Raw genomic sequence first — 16391 nt, forward strand, 5'->3', positions numbered from 1 at the left:
TGGCTACTATCAGACTATATTCCATAACGTAACAGGGAAATCCACTCATGCTGGATGAGTTGGCAAAAGAGGCCCAAGAATCCAGTTTCTCCAAATACTGAGTCAACTTAACACGTTTCTATACAGTAGTGCAGCATAATCATTCAGTGATGTATGAAAATGGTCAAAGTTTTGATCACATGCTATAAATTTTAATTCTTTGCAGAGGCACAGTAGCTATTATGGAGTATTAAGAGCTATGCATCTAGCAAATAGCACACATCCACATGTTTGAGTGTATAAAATCTAAAATAAGGCATGAGAATGTGCCTAGGTTTTCCCTGCTTATTAAAGTCCATTTTTTTCAGTCACAGAACCTAGGATTTGACTGATGATGTTTAAACAGATACATATTTTTTAATATGGATGTTTTGCTTTATAATTTATACTTTTGAAAACTTGTTGCAAGGATTTGATTTTAGTCTCATAAGCCTAGGGATGTATGAAGCAGAAGAAAGAGCAAATCCTGTATCAGAGGTCAAAATTTATACCTTTATTCCTCTTCAGATCAGTGAAAAGCAGCGCACCCTCTATGAAGCTCTTGAGCGTCAACAGAAATATCAGGACACACTCCAGTCTATATCCACAAAAATGGAGACCACTGAGATCAAACTAAATGAGAGTCTGGAACCAGCCAAAAGCCCAGAGAGCCAGATGGCTGAACATCAGGTAAAAACTTATATGTGAGAAATAGAGGGAGAACATGCATTACCTGTGTATCTTTAGTTCCCTTTTCTTAGAAAATAGTGGTATTCTTCATGGCTGGATGCCTCAAAAACATGCATTAGTTGTATGAACCTTCTCTGTTAATTGTATGTTTTGCCTTTCTGGACTTCCCACTGCTCTAAAGGTAGTGTAATGGGGATTCTTTTAATAAGGAGCCTTTTTAAAAAGTCGAATAGATCATAAGAGTTTGTCCAATCGAAATTTTCAAAGCAAAATCTTTTGTCAAAGATTGTGTTCAGTGACACCTACACATACTGTTCTTCAGCATCAGTGCTACTAGCATATATTGGACTATTTACAATGTTCCCAAATTTACTAAGATCATAACCAATACTGATGCATTGTAAATCGATCTAAATACAATCTTTGCCTTGTTAAACAAAATAAACAAACCAAAGCTCATAAAAAATTCCCTTCCAAGGGAAGTCTTGAGAAATGATGCTCTGGATAATAAGAGAATACTTTATCAAGTAACCAATCTGACATATATCCAAGTTGTAATCATCTAAGCCTTCTATGTGATAGCTTGAAACTACCTGGTGGGGCCAGTTCTCATTTCAGTAGGAACTCCATGACCTGAAAAGGATAACGTTTGGCTTTTGTAGCACTGTGTGGTGTCCTGTGCATCCAATGTGTATATACTATCAGACATGAAAGTAAAGTTTCTGTTCTGTAATGCAGCATCCTTTTGTAGGTATCTTGAAACTGATTTATAGGATAAGAATGATCGTAGGACCTTTTTTTACATCATGCAGTTAATCTCTGGATGTTTACATATATTGCTGGATGTTCTTTGTCCAGTTAGTAAGTTTCAGGCTAGAAGCTAACTCATGCCCCCTATTTCTCTCTTGCAAACACACACTCGCTTACTTGTTCATTATCTTCACTGTATCTACTAGAATACCCTCCAGAAAATTTTTTGGAAGAATAAATCTGTATGTATAATATTTCCAAAAGAATACCTTCTCGTGATATGTTTGAAATTCAAGGTAAGTAATTAAATCCGTATTTCAGTTATCAGATGCACGATCCTAGCTTAAGCATCTAAAAGCAGGACTCAGTCCTTCTGAATTCTGACTCTACCAAACCAGCAGTAATATATTGCACTACTCTGTGTTCCTCATGTTCCTTTGGGACAGTTATCTTGAATTTTGTATTGAGCCTGTGCCTCCTGAGATACTTTCTTCTCAGTGATAAATGAAGCAAATATTTTCTCTGCTCTCATTTCTAAATAGGCTTTGATGGATGAGATTTTAATGTTACAAGAAGAAATCACTGAGCTTCAGACATCATTAGCCCAGGAGCTGGTTTCAGAACCACTGGATGCAGAGGCTGCTGATCAGCTGGCATTGCAGTCTACTCTCACGGTCTTGGCAGAACGAATGGCCACAATTCGAATGAAGGCATCAGGAAAACGACAATTATTAGAGGTACAAGAAAAAAATGCTAGGAGTGGGTCTTTTGGATCACATTCCAGATTTTCAGAGCCACTTTTGGCATACCTGTACTTTCACCAAAGTCCTTAGTCACCATTGAACACTGATAATTAAAAAAGTAATTTTCAGTTCTGCTCATTTTTCACAATTCCTTTCATTAATAAATTATTGTTCTTTTTTAGCAAGCCCCTCATCTTAATGTTAGGTGATAAGTAATCAGAAGCAACTTGGAAACACACTGAAGGAGTCATGTTTTTTACATATATATATGTATAATTTTTTTTTAATATCCACATTGACATTTTCTCAATAGGTTCCCTTGGTATTCCTTGTCCTCCACAGGAGAAGTAATGAAGTACAGGTATTAAAAGTCATGTTATCTATAGTAAACTTTTGAGGAGTCGCCTGTCCAAACTGGGAGACAAGGGAAGGGGGAAAGCTTAAAACGAATAACACCTCTTCCAAAACATCACATCGTTGTCTATGCTCATCTTCCCAGTGATTTGCATGCAAACTTTTATCATGGAAAAAAAATTTCTTTGTCTACCAACTTTACCAAAAATCCTTTAATACTAAGGTGATTTTTAAAAAGTCTTTTACATATAGGAATGCTGCTATGTATATTATCCAGGTGAGAAAACGCAGTCATGCTAAAGCTGGCTACAGTTTGGCTACTTTGAACAGTGCAGGGCAGCTTTACTGCTGTACTGCTAAGAACTGCAGCAGTGAATTCATAAACACAGCAAGTGCTGCCTTCATAATTTCCAGCATCAATTGATTCTGAGAGACTGAGTGAGAATTGGCTCTGTGGATCTACCTGGGTTACAGGGGAGTCCCAGGGTGCATCAGCTGCATTAGTTTTGTGCAGTCACCTGAGGCAGTGAACAGGTCCTTAGAAAATATCTTTGTTATTCTTCAAAAACTGCACTAAGTTTTACTTCTCAGAAGAAAAATGGCTTTTACATAAAAATAAGGAGCTGGAAGTAGAATAGGAATCTTACTGTTTATAGCTTGCACCCCATACAGGATCTTACAAACTTCTTGATAGTACTGAGGAGGAGATGCTAACTAATAATTTCAAGATAAAGCATGAATCAAATATACTACTCTTAACTCTGGTTAGGATTCTGACAGTTACTTTGATACAATAGCACAAGTATCCCCCAATAATCCTGGCTAAGAAATATATATGGTAGGAAGACAATATTCAGTAATTTAACCTGTGCACTTTATAGCTCTGATTTCACAGATAAAATCTTTCAGAACACTGCAGGGATGTAAATGTAGAAATACAGATAGAACAGGTAATGAAAACATTCTGCTGTTGAGGGTGTGGATTGGTAATATTGTTCTTTCTGTAGACCTAATTCAAATAGCTAGATCTTGAGAACTGTTCGGCTCTGGATTATCTGAGACACTTAACAACTATCATTATTTTTTTAAATTATTCTCACATGCAATTATTAATTTTCCCATTAAAATCAAGCATTCAGAAAAGCTGTGCAAACACTTCCCTGTGTGAGGGATTTGCCCTGTACATACAGGTCTGAATTTCCCTATGAGTGTGGTAGGTTGACCCTGGCCAGCAGCTAAACACCCACCCTCACTCCCCTCTCCTGTGGGATGGGGAAAAAATAGAAGGCAGGAAAAAAGACTCATGGATCGAGATAATGACAGCTTGATAGGGTAAGGAAAAGCTGTGCATGCAAGCAAAGGAAAATAAGGAACTTATTCACTACGTCCCCATCAGCAGGCAGATGTTTAGCTACTTCCCTGGAAAGCAGGATCTCAGCACGTGTAACAGTTGCTTGGGAAGGCAAACGCCATAACCATAAGTGCCCCCCCTTTCCCTGAGCTTTTATTGCTGAGCATGATCTCATATAGTATGGAATATCGCTTTGGTCAGTTCAGGTCAACCATCATGGCTATGTCCCCTCCCAACCTTTTGCCCACCCCCAGCCCACTGGCCTTTGTGAGGGGCAGTTGGAAAGCAAGCCTTAATGCTGTGCAAGCACTGTTCAGCAATGGCCAAAACATTGCTGTGTTATCAACACAGTTTTATCCACAGTGGCAAAGCATAGCACCATACAGGCTGCGATGAAGTTAATTCCATCCCAGCTGGATCCAGTACAATCTTCTCCCCTTGTTCCATACCATTTGCAGTATGTTTAGGTTCCATATTATCTGATACATCTAAGTATCCTCTGACCATCCCATTCTATCTGGTTCTTATTCCCAAAATCCCCTCTACTCTCTCCAGAGCTCTGTATCTCTCTTATATTGGGGAGCCCAGAACTGGACACAGTATTCCAGGTATGGACTCACCTGTGTTAAGTAGAGGGGAAGGATCACTTACCTCAGCCTGCTGGCAACACTCCTCCTAATGCAGCCCAGGATGCCATTAGCCTTCTTTGCCATAAGGGCCCAATGCTGGCTCGTGTTCAACCTGGTGTCCACCAGGACGCCCAGGTCCTTTTCTGCCAAGCTGCTTTCCAGTTGGTCAGCCTCCAGCATATACCAGTGCCTGGAGTTGTTCCTCCTCAGGTGCAGGACTTTGCACTTCTCTTTGTTCAACTTCATGAGATTCCTGTTAGACATTTCTTCAGCCTGTCAGGGTCCATCTGGATGGCAGCACAACCTTCTGGTGTGGTGTATCAACCACTCCTCCCATTTTGTGTCATCAGTAAACTTGCTGAGGCTCATTACTGGCCTCTCACTAGACTTTGTGCCACTGATCACAACCCTCTGGGCCCAGCTGTTCAGCCAGTTTTCAAATTCATATGGGACTATTAAAGGGTGAGCAAGTCTTGCTGATCACTCCCTGTCTGTCCAACGGATGGACCAGCTGACGGATGGAGCCAGGGAGTCTGTATTGCTGCGATGCTGTTGCTGCAGCAGCCACTGGAGCTTAATGTTCTTCCACACCCCACGACACAGGGATCTTCCAAGAGGCCAGACAAGGTAGACAGCTCTTCATTCTTCTCTTTACCCTTGGCGGCTACACCAAAGGCCCACCAGTACCCTGTTGGGTCCTTGAAGTACCCCTCTCGTGCCTCTCTTGAGATACAATAAGGCTATTTAACAGCCTGCTGCTGCCAAAAAAGGCAAAGCTGCTCTCCTTTCCCTGCAGCCCACTTCCAGCTCTGTGTCCCCACGCATCTTTCTCCCTAAGCAAACAGTACTGTGCTAGTTGAGCAAACTGAATCAATGTGGGGGAAACCCAAAGGAGAGCAGCAAGAGGAGGCAGAAAAGACCTCACCTTTAGAAGGCTGTAATAGCAGAGATCTGCTGAAGGAACATGTGATTGAACTGAAACAGAATTTTAGTCACCAGAAAAGCATGCTCATCGATTGAAAGCAATAGTATTTTGTAAAGGTTTCCAAGGGACTTATTATGGCTTAAAAATACTATGTAGAAGTTGTGAGAGACAGAGAGGGAAATTTTTTTTAAAAGTGACTGTTGTAGTATATTTCTTTTAAAAAGTAAAATAGAATTTGTTCCTCCAGGAAAAACTGAATGAGCAGCTGGAAGAACAGCGGCAAGAGCAGGCTCTTCAAAGGTACCGTTGTGAAGCTGATGAGCTTCACCACTGGCTACTCAATACCCGAGCAACGCTGGACACCGCTCTGGTTACTGCTGAGGAACCTATGGACATGGAAGCACAGCTGGTAGACTGTCAGGTAAAATCATCAGTCCTGTAATGTTTAGATGAACAGGATGGACATAGCTTTATCTGAATAAAGAGGCAAATACGGAGCATTAATGTTAAGACCATTATTGAGTGGGTTGAGCCAGCATATTATTGGGAAAGAAATTTCTGAGCTCCTTAGCACCTTATATGTGCTCAGTTAGCTTCATCAATGATTTGTGAAAAAAAAAATAGCCTGTTCTTCATTTCTTATTAAAGATTGCAAGCAGTGCTTTAGAAAGTGCATGTAAACATAGCAGTAGGAAAACAAGATATCCTGACTGCAAGAACATTTGAAGGTCTACAACTTTTGGAGGACATTTTGTTTTGCTTTAAAGGCCTTGTATTCACTTCACTTGTTCCACTCAAGCTAGAGTTGTTGAACAGCTCACTTGATAGGTTTGAAAACACCTGCAGTGTGCTTTCCTACTCCTCCTTTTCCAGCTGAAGAACACACGGCCACTAGCAGTGGTGAATGGGATAATGTTGTGTTTTTTTCAGGAGTAAACCCTACCCACATTCAGAAGTAAAGTATAATCATCATTAGTTACTATTTTTATGAATTTAATATTGATCAACCCAGAATATCAAAACAACTGAGAAAAAACATTTTGCTGCAATAGGAGTAATTGCATATACTTTTATTAACAAGACTTGAACCAGTCATAACATCCAGGTTCTCAAATTAGTAGGAGTTTTCCATTTTTAAATGAGAGTTTAGAACTGATCATTATAATTAAAATTACGAGATAGACAAGAGACAGATGGATAAAAGATTCCTTTTTTTATTAAAGAATGAGTATCTCAACTATTTTAGAATAAATGGGAGTTAAGTTTCATGTAAGTCCAATGAATTAAACATCTACTTAAATTTCCACCGACACCACTTCAATATTGGAATTTTCAGTCCGCTTAGAATCAAGTGTTCTTTCATCACCCGACCTTGGGAGCTGTTTGTTGCATATAGATAAACACTGTGAACTTAAACAAAGCAGTAATTTATATAATCTGTAGGAAACTCAAAATTAAAAAGAACAGTAAGCTTTGTGGAAAAGTTAATACTGCTGTTCTTTTGCTGGTTCTTAAAATCTTAATACAGTAAGTTTATATAAAGTCCTGTATTTTTTCCACTTTTTAGAGACTCTGTCCATCTTATCCTGCACACATTCCTTCAAGAGCAATGTTTGTAAGTCTATACTTGACGGTTGCTATGGAAACAAAAACATTTAATATCAGGCTAGGTTTTTGAGCAAGAAATGTGAGCTTTGAGTTTGGAAGATTAAAATATGCACTATGTCTGTAATACATGAATGGTTAATAGAATGTCAGGAAAGTAGCTTTTGAGAATAAACATGCCAGAGATTTGTCACTTTAAGTCTCTCTTTAGACTAAAGAGGATTATACAGAAATCCTTAAGTCCATCATGCACCAATCAGAAAGAGCAAATAGTGGGAAGAGAAGCTTATCAACGCAGCCAGAGCAACACATAGGAGGAGGTAGGAAGCATTTCACTAAATGTACATGAAAGAAGAGGAAAGAAGTAACTCTAGCTGCATGCTCTGTTTCTTGTCATTACGGATGTCAGTCTAGCATCTTAGCCACCCTTACCTTTAATGTGCAAATAAAGAGCATCTCCTCTTCAACAAATCCTTTGTTTCAAATAACTTTTTAATTTCCTATTTTGAAAAAGGTTGCAAACAGAAATGGCAAATGCAAACATTTGCAAACATATTCCTAAGGACTCTGAAAGGGACTGCAAGGCAAAGCAATGATAATCTGACTTGCCCTTAGCTTGGCAACGGGTGAGGTAGGTCATCTTGCCAGAAAGCGTGAGAGATGCTGGAAAATGTATGAATTTGGTTCTTTGTTTTTGCTGCTGCAGAACATGCTGGTTGAAATAGAGCAGAAGGTGGTAGCCTTGTCAGAGTTGTCCGTGCACAATGAGAACTTGCTTATGGAGGGGAAGGCTCACACCAAGGACGAGGCAGAGCAGCTGGCTGTGAAGCTCAGGACACTGAAGGGCAGCCTTCTGGAGCTGCAGAGAGTGCTCCACGACAAACAGATCAACATTCGGGTAAGTGGCTCTTTCCAGCTGGCTTCATGGTGGGCAGGAGGTTGGGGGATTTCACAGCAGTTTTATGCAACTAGGAAAAGGAGTAAAAATATTTTACTGATGCAGTTTGAGCTATTCATCTCTAGTAAGTAAATGGAATAACAGTCCAAAATAAAGAACTGCCTAGCAAGCTTTAGCTTATCATTTTCAAGTTAACAGCACCACTTCATGGTGAAACTATCCTAACATCACTGTCTTCAGTGAAAGGACAATAATAAAGTAGATAGATGATTAGCTCGGTCTGGATATACTCTATTCCTGTTCCCAGTCCCTTTAGGTTGCATGTGCTCTGGGGCAGGATCCCTCCCACAACGAAAGAACGATCCTAAATACATGCTTTCCTCCATACAGCGTGCACAACACAGTGAACAGATAACATCAAGATAATGAAACATTTTTAAATATGACTAATACTTAGTGGCATCGTTACACCAAAAAAAAAATTACATAAGCAAAGATACATTTAACCTCAGTCTTGTCCTAGGTTTCTATTCCTAGCGGCATTGGTCTGCTTATTGCTACTATTTCATTTTATTTAACAGTTGGTTTTGGTCGTTCTTTAGGTTAAACTAGCATGTGGAGAACCGAATACATACAAGAAACCCAACTACGTAATGTGACTGACTGGGTTTGAATTTGCTTGCTCTGCTGTGACTTCCTTCCCTGCCTTTTCTTTTACTTCTTTTCTGGGCTGTGCTGTGCAAATTAAACATGATAAGCTTCAAAGATTTCTAGCTTGTAATGCAGATTAAAGTCTACTGAGAGGTTAGCTTGAAAAGTCACTTGACATGCTAAGAACTATTTTTAGTCCAAAGCAACTGGATAACTATAAAACTTAACATAGCTTCACAAAAAAAACCCCAACAAACAAACAAAAAAAAAGGAAGGAAAAACCCCAGGTGTTTATTCCTATTGCCTCTAAGGTGAAGTAACATGAATGTTATTCTTGCATATTAAACCTCATGACTAGGCAAATGAAAAGCATTATCAACAGCATGTAGGCATATAATACTATATTCTGGTATATTACTTGTGAAGTGAAAAGGCATTACAGACTTTGTTGCTTCGTTTTAAAATATGCATTTAAAATGTGTTGCATTTTAAAATACAATGGTGTGATTTAGTTTACTTAAACTTTTAAAACAGATTTTTGGATGGTTTTCTAATATCAAAAATAACAACAAAATAATTTCCAGGTGTAGAATATGAATCATTTAAGATGCTACATTATAAGATTCTTTATAAATTGCAAACTTTTTTTTGGACACTCAGATCGTGAAAGAAATAGGTATAGGCAGTGTAACATCTTCAAATTTTCATCGAGCAATTTTTTTCAAATGAGAAATTCTATAATGTCTTTTTCCAAACGATCAGGCATAAAGTATTTCTTTTGGACTGAGGCTCAGAGCATCAAATGCCCAAAAATGCACTGACTCTGTCTTCTGCTGTTATTAACCCTGAGAAACGTTACATGCTAACAGCACTGTGGCTCATGCATGTACGAAACTCAGACTTATGCATGTCTCTAGATGTACTGATAACCTTGTAATTGCCCAGAGGCATAGACCAGCCTGCACCCAGAAGAGGAAGGATCCTCCCAAGTTGCTCTGCAAGTCCAAGAGCATTGTAAAGACTGAGCTGTATTTTCCTTAAGGCGCGATTTCAGCATATCTGTTACTCCTGTGACACAAGGCTTTTAAGGAGCCAGTGTGAGATTCTGTGACTTCCTTGCAGCAATTTCAGTTTTCCTTCTAATTTTAATTAATTAATGTCACTAATTATATGGAAAATGTGATTTGGAGACCAGCTCCTTTATTCATAAAATAAAGCAGTGAAACTAACCAGAAATATGGTGGGTCAGGAGAGTTCCAGACTACATTGATTCCAAATGTAGCATTTTTCAAGCACTTTGAACGATATACAAAACCTTGCCTTATTACTGTTATCTACTAACTTCTGTGACTTAGGAGCAATAAAAATAAATAGAATTCTTATAAAACAAAGAAGTAGAATGTATTCTGCAGTAAAAGAAAAACAGATAGCGTTTCTTTACTTTTTATTACGAAGTGTGTGTGTGGGAGGGACAACTTCAGTTCCACAAGACAAATATGCCTGATATAAGTTTGTACAATTCTGAACTCCTTTGACAAATCAATTTTATCACCATTTTCTTCAGGGACTTTCCAGTTATTTCTGTGCTGGAGTGGATAGAACCCAGGAATGACAGCTTCAAGCATTTATTTCCCTGGCTATTTAAAGGAAATGTAATACAATTCCTTCAGACAGAATTCAAATGAAGATGCAAGTGTGTTTTTCAAACTTATATTCTATGATTTGAGAATGATAAAATCTGGTTCACAAAAAATTTTGATCTAAAAAGTATGCACAATAGCACATTTGCAAAACCTCATTGCATCCACAAATGCCGCAATCCCTTTTACGTTCTTTGCTATTGCAGGAACTGTGGGACTACTATTTGTTTGTCGTAGTATAACTCCAAAATTGTAGCTTCTCAACCCTTTTCCCAGAGAAGAGGAGACAAAATCTAACTGAAATCAGCCTGCCCAAATGCAATGAAGAAGTAGATACTATTCTCTAAAGGAATTTACAAGTTGAACACCTACTGTCCCTAGAGCATATAAAATGAAGCAGATTTTTTTTTATAATTTACAGAAAGATTATCTTTTTTTCCATTTTTAATAGAAAAATTAAAATTCTAGACCCTCTTTATCCCTCACATAATATTTTCTTTGCCTAATCTGATGTCCTACAATGACATTGTTCACACTTCCACCACGTCAGCTTTTCTAGAAACTTGTTCCTACAAAGTAAAGTATCAAAAGTTTACCTGCAAACTGAATCCTTAGGGAAACAAAGCTGTTTCATAGAGCATGGAATAATGGTTCTTTCTAGCTCTAGACACCTGCTTGCTTGTTTTGCGCCTCTTACAGTTTATATCCACTAACACTAATCAGTCCTTTCAACTTCAGTATACTCATCATCCCCCAAAATTGAAATCTTACACCTGACTTCTACTATTTAGCAAAACTCTGCTGTTTCAGTGCCTGATGCCAGGGACGCTGGTGGCAGAGGTCCGTCCCAGTTGTTAGTATAAGGAGCACCAGGTAAGGTAAGAGGGGTTTCCTCAGCCACCTTCAGCCCTGCTGGCCCCTGCCTGATTTGAGACAAAGGCTCTCTGGAAGGTGGGATGTGTTTTCGTTTTGGAGAGCCTGCTGTAAAGTCTGAACTATTTGGCGCTCTTACTCTATTTAGAATAAGAGCTGAATCATGGGCAAAATAGGAATCCTACAAAAATGAGGTATATAAACAAAATGGGAGAGGAATTAAGCCCCAGCTTTAGCTCTTGAAGCTTTAAAAAAAAAAAAAAAAGTGCAAACTCTACAGTCATCGTGTGCATGCAAGTAACATTAAATAAATCCAGAGAGGTGTGTAGATCCAAGTAGCCAGACCTACAAGAAGTCTGTCTTTAACATTAGGCCTGGTGTGTAAAACTCCCTGCATTTGAATATGTTAACCGCTAAAATAATTTAAATTTACAGCCAACATGGATTTCAGAAGTCAAGAAGTTGATAAAGCAGTTTTTGGAACTATTGAGGCATTTGCTCTTTTTTGCTTTGTTTACACAGAAGGCCTGTTTAATCACTCATGTTGGAAAAAACATACTGATAGAAGTATGAAGTGAAGGGACTGTTGCTTTTGCTATTCTGTTCTAACATTCTGTGGTTTGGTCTCTTTTACTGTCTTTACTGTTCATATAATATAATCTGCTGTTAACTGACGGTGTTTCTGCCAACCACGGGTATAGGTATGTACTTATTGATAAATAAGTTTTGACCAGAATGACAACTAGCATTCTCTCGTTTTTAGTTAGACAAGAAATTGGCTTTAATTAGACTAAAAATCTGGCAGAAACAATCCATTGATTCCCTGCATTGCCAGTTAGAGCTGCACCCTCCATTACAGACCAATGCTGTTTCTTAGGAGAAGCAGAACAGCCTTCAGAAACACATCAGTCCATGGTCTCTTATCTCTGGTGTCCGATTCTGCTAAGTGCAGTGGTGCATGTTTATTTTTACGTTTTCACGGATGTTTTCTTGCTAGTAACCAATGACCAGTAGAAGTTGCAAATCTAAAGTCATTGCTTACTTCAGAATTTATGTGAGCCAGCAGCTTGAGAGGTGGAAGGTGGCGCTACATGTGGTTTTGAGTTGATGAGCTGGACCTGCCAGCTCTCTAGCAATATAAGAGAGTTTGTAAGATCTTTATTTCTTTCTCTTAAAGCAAGGATCATTACAAGAAAAGGAGGAGAGTGATCTGGACTTTGTTTCCTCACAAAGCCCCAGTGTCCAAGAATGGCTGGCACAAGCAAGAACCACTCGCTCACAGCAGCACCAGAGCACCCTGCAGCAACAGAAAGTTGGTGTTTTGCATTTATTTTACTGCCATCTTTAGATCGTGCTTAACACTGTAGCTGAGCCATTCTTGATAATATTTCCACTGAAATCTTCATTTTTGCACTGTTTCTTATTCAGTGCTCTTGTAATGATGCATCTGAGCTCACTGTTTTATATCTGTAACAGCCAGGCAGACTAGACTTCCTGGGTGACCATGGTCAACTCACTTAATCACTCTATACTTCCATTGTCTATTAGTAAAATTAAATTGAATCAACCCTGAAAGTTACTGTAAGGAGATGACAGTATTTGTCATAGTAATCAACATTGTCTTTATAGAAGCGAAGATACACACATTACAGGGTATATTGTGTTGCATGATACACAGACATTCTCACTAGCTTAGGTTCCAGAAACTACACTGCATTAGTCAATTAGTTCAACAATCCAGTTTATGTACCCAATATTTCTGTGTCCCTGGGTGGAGATTTTGCACTGCTTTTGGTGCTCAAGCAAGCCATATCAGAAATAGCTCAGCTATCTTCGCATGACAGTTATGCAATGTAGACATATCCTTCCAAGGCAAAACCAATCTGTTTGAGGTTTGTTTTGGTTTTTGTAACTTGCTATGCTAGGAGCTGGAACAAGAGCTAGAAGAGCAGAAGAATCTGCTTCGGTCAGTAGCATGCCGTGGAGAAGAAATCCTAACACAGCAAGGTGCTTCAGAAGGCCTATGTATAAGGTGTGCTTTCATGTGGTCTTCTGCAAAGTAAATTTCTATGATTCTGTGCTTTGTCATCCTTATGTTTACATCCCTCTTCTGCATATAATCCACTAATTTTTGTTTTCTCATTTTAACACACCAGCTAGGATACTGGAGTCCTGGTTTATAATTCAGGAGTCTGATAATATAGTTACACAAACTGTTTTGTGCTAATAGATCACCTTTAGCATTTAGAAATTCCTTTTATTCTTATTATCAAGCATCACACTAAAATTACAAACTAGTAGGATTCATTAGACAAGCAGTGGATCAGTTACTATAGCTTTATGGTCCAGCATTGGTGTGTGAATCATAGCTGATCTCTAAAACATTGTAGCCTGCCATTGTAACCAGATTTCCCAGGTGAAATACTTATTGCTTAATTTTATTTTTCCTGCCGTTGGTGAATATTTTTCTTTTTGAAGCCTTGTGTATTTCAAATTTCATCTCTGGTCTATATTTTCTTGCATACTTGCCTATTTGGGGAAAGTAGATATCTATAAAAGCCTCGGCTTTGGCTGGGAGAGATGTCTGCCCTAGCAAAGGCAAAAGAAAATAACTGCCTACTACCGATGCGGACCTCGGGAGCAGGAAGAGCCAGGTCTTGGGAAGAGGAAACCAGGGTGAACATTATCAGCTTGAGAATCAAGGAGCAGTCAATCCTTTGATTAAAATACTTTGTTGATGTATCTCAGCCGTAGTGAGCACCTTTGTGGCTCCTCCAGCATGCCAGTCTAGAACATGAAGGTAGTTCATGAGGCAGCAGAACCAAGACTTATGCATAGGGGATGTAAGCTGTACTCAGTAAGTTCTTTTCCTCAGCATTTGTGTTAATTCAATGTGGTTTTTTTATTACAATGCCAGAAAATACTTAACGTATCTCCTTCTTTTTGAGGCTTCCTTCTGTCACAACACATTATACTATGGAAACAAATAAAAAAATCAAACAGAAAATGCTGAACTTCATTCACTGTTCACAAAAGCTAAACTCATATGCTTGTCCTGCATTAAAGTATCAGGGTATGTCTGGCATTTTGAGAGGGGAGGTGAGGAAAGAGTCAGATAAAATATTTTTATTTCATGCTTTGAAGTAAAGCTTGTTTAAAGGTTACATTTCAATGTAGTATATATTCAGTCTGTGTTGGGGGTTCTTTCTTATTATGGGCACTTGCAAGTCTAAACAGTTTCTTAGAAAGTACATTTTATCCCATCAGTCAAGAACTTCTTGCAGTTACAAACCAGCCTTTGTTTTACTATCTGAAAAAACAAGTAAAAACTTTTAAAAGTAGCCATTTAAATGTAGAATTTCCTAACTGAAAGAGAAAATAAACACATTATGCTGTTATAACTTTTGTATTTGTTAAACCTTTATGCGTCTTGCCATTCAGTGAGAAGCTGGATACACTCTCTGAGGAATTAGGCTTGGAAGGTGAGAAGCCATCATCTGAAGAACAGATGAAGATGAAATGGGAAAGCCTGAACCAGGAATTCAATACCAAGAAGAGACTGCTCCAGAAAGCTTTGGAACAAGAACAATTGGTATATATTTTTAATTTCTCTTTGCATTTTCTCTATCAAAGCAGTTGTCACAACATGAGGTACAGCATGTGTATAACAGATGCATTAAGGTGATGTAAATGCAAAAAATATGGAACAATTTATTTTTGTGACATCTTTAAAAACTATTAGATATTGGCACTAGCACTGCTCTTGTTCAAAGTGATTTGAATTGCACTACCATTCAGATGAACACACTAGAAAGGAAGAAAGGGCTCAGAAAAAATGTTGATCTACTTACCTAACCCAGGATAATTCTGTAACAAATCATCCCTCTGAAATTGACCAGTACTCTAACGACAACTTAGAGGAAAAACTGGTATTTTCAGTTTGAATTTATTGGTTACATTCAATTCTTGGTCTTAGTGAGTATGTGACAAAGAAGCAAGTGATTTCAGCCACAGAATTTTTACTGAAAGAAGCAGGGATTAATCAACTAAATTGGGAACAGTCCAAGATCTATATTAACCTACATCCTCCATTTTATTTTTAATAGACCCAGGCTCACTATTCTTTACATAATACTACATTAAAAACAGCTTCCAAAGTTCTAAATATCTTGTATTCATTTCACAGTAATTAATTATTTTTTGGTAAAAACAAGTCATTGCTAATTCTGGCCACAAGTATTTATTCTGCGCTTCTAGTGAACCTCCTGTTGGGCAATCTTTTGTTCAAGATATTCATGACAGAACAGTCGTGGGAGGGCCATGAGCGTTATTTGGTGATATCCTCGGACAGCAGTAGAATCTGTATAGCTGAATTTTGTGGCCTCTATGTGTGGTAGAAGCACTCTAATTAGTACTTCTCTCTCAGCAGCTTTATAGCAGACCGAACAGACTGCTATCTGGAATGCCTTTGTATAAGGAGGAAGGACAGGATGAGGATAAATCCTCAGTGTCACCAGTATTGGTTGAATTGAATCAGGCCTTTGAAGATGTGTCATCTGAGGTAACATTTCAATTGTTTTTACGTGAAATCTATCTTCCAGCAGAGCCACATTTACAATGAAAACTCCTCTAACTCCCACCCGGAAATCCAGCCCTTTCCCAAATATTACATGTTAGAAAGAGTATCTTGTACTTCTGCTCTCGACTTCTCTGGCTCCTTTTCCCAGGCTGGACAGGTGGAGGAGAGCCTGCATCTTGAACAGAAGCTGTATGATGGTGTTGCAGCCACCTCCTTGTGGCTAGATGGTGTGGAAGAACAGGTATTTGTTGCTACAGCTCTGTTGCCAGAGGAAGAAACAGAAACATACCTCTGCAAGCAAGAGGTAAGGAATCTATGAATAGGGCTTTCTTTAAATTGCCAATAAGTGTGCATTTTATGTAGTGTTTAGAAAGAAAATATTAGAAACCTAGGTAAGTGGCATGTCGCTGTCGTAATCTCTATGTAATTGCAATATTCTGCTACTGTTTAGAAGTAACTTTATTCACTGTATAGAGAATTGTGGTGGGTTGACCTTGGCTGGACACCAGGTGCCCACCAAAGCCACTCTATCACTCCCCCTCCTAAGCTAGACAGGGGAGAGAAAATATAACGAAAGGCTCATGGGTGGAGATAAGGACAGGGAGATCACTCAGCAATTACCATCACGGGCAAAACAGACTCGGCTTGGGGAAATCAGTTTAATTTTATTACCAATCAAAATCAG

At 38.6% G+C, this 16391-nt stretch overlaps 1 protein-coding gene across 1 annotated transcript in view; it reads left to right on the top strand.

Moving 5' to 3' along the window:
- Positions 1 to 16010, top strand: part of LOC104075217 (nesprin-1-like) — a gene marked incomplete at both ends in the record, with an annotated part of 62592 nt that extends 46582 nt beyond the window's left edge. Inside the window, 9 exons of the mRNA XM_009575683.1 lie at positions 547 to 708; positions 2001 to 2195; positions 5708 to 5881; positions 7772 to 7963; positions 12305 to 12439; positions 13053 to 13159; positions 14569 to 14719; positions 15554 to 15688; positions 15855 to 16010. Of these exons, the coding sequence (XP_009573978.1) occupies positions 547 to 708; positions 2001 to 2195; positions 5708 to 5881; positions 7772 to 7963; positions 12305 to 12439; positions 13053 to 13159; positions 14569 to 14719; positions 15554 to 15688; positions 15855 to 16010 (1407 nt within the window). The remainder of the gene's footprint in view (positions 1 to 546; positions 709 to 2000; positions 2196 to 5707; positions 5882 to 7771; positions 7964 to 12304; positions 12440 to 13052; positions 13160 to 14568; positions 14720 to 15553; positions 15689 to 15854) is intronic.
- Positions 16011 to 16391: the final 381 nt, after the last annotated feature.

This window comes from Fulmarus glacialis, unplaced genomic scaffold (assembly GCF_000690835.1).
Source record: "Fulmarus glacialis isolate BGI_N327 unplaced genomic scaffold, ASM69083v1 scaffold6520, whole genome shotgun sequence".
NCBI classification, from domain to species: domain Eukaryota; kingdom Metazoa; phylum Chordata; class Aves; order Procellariiformes; family Procellariidae; genus Fulmarus; species Fulmarus glacialis.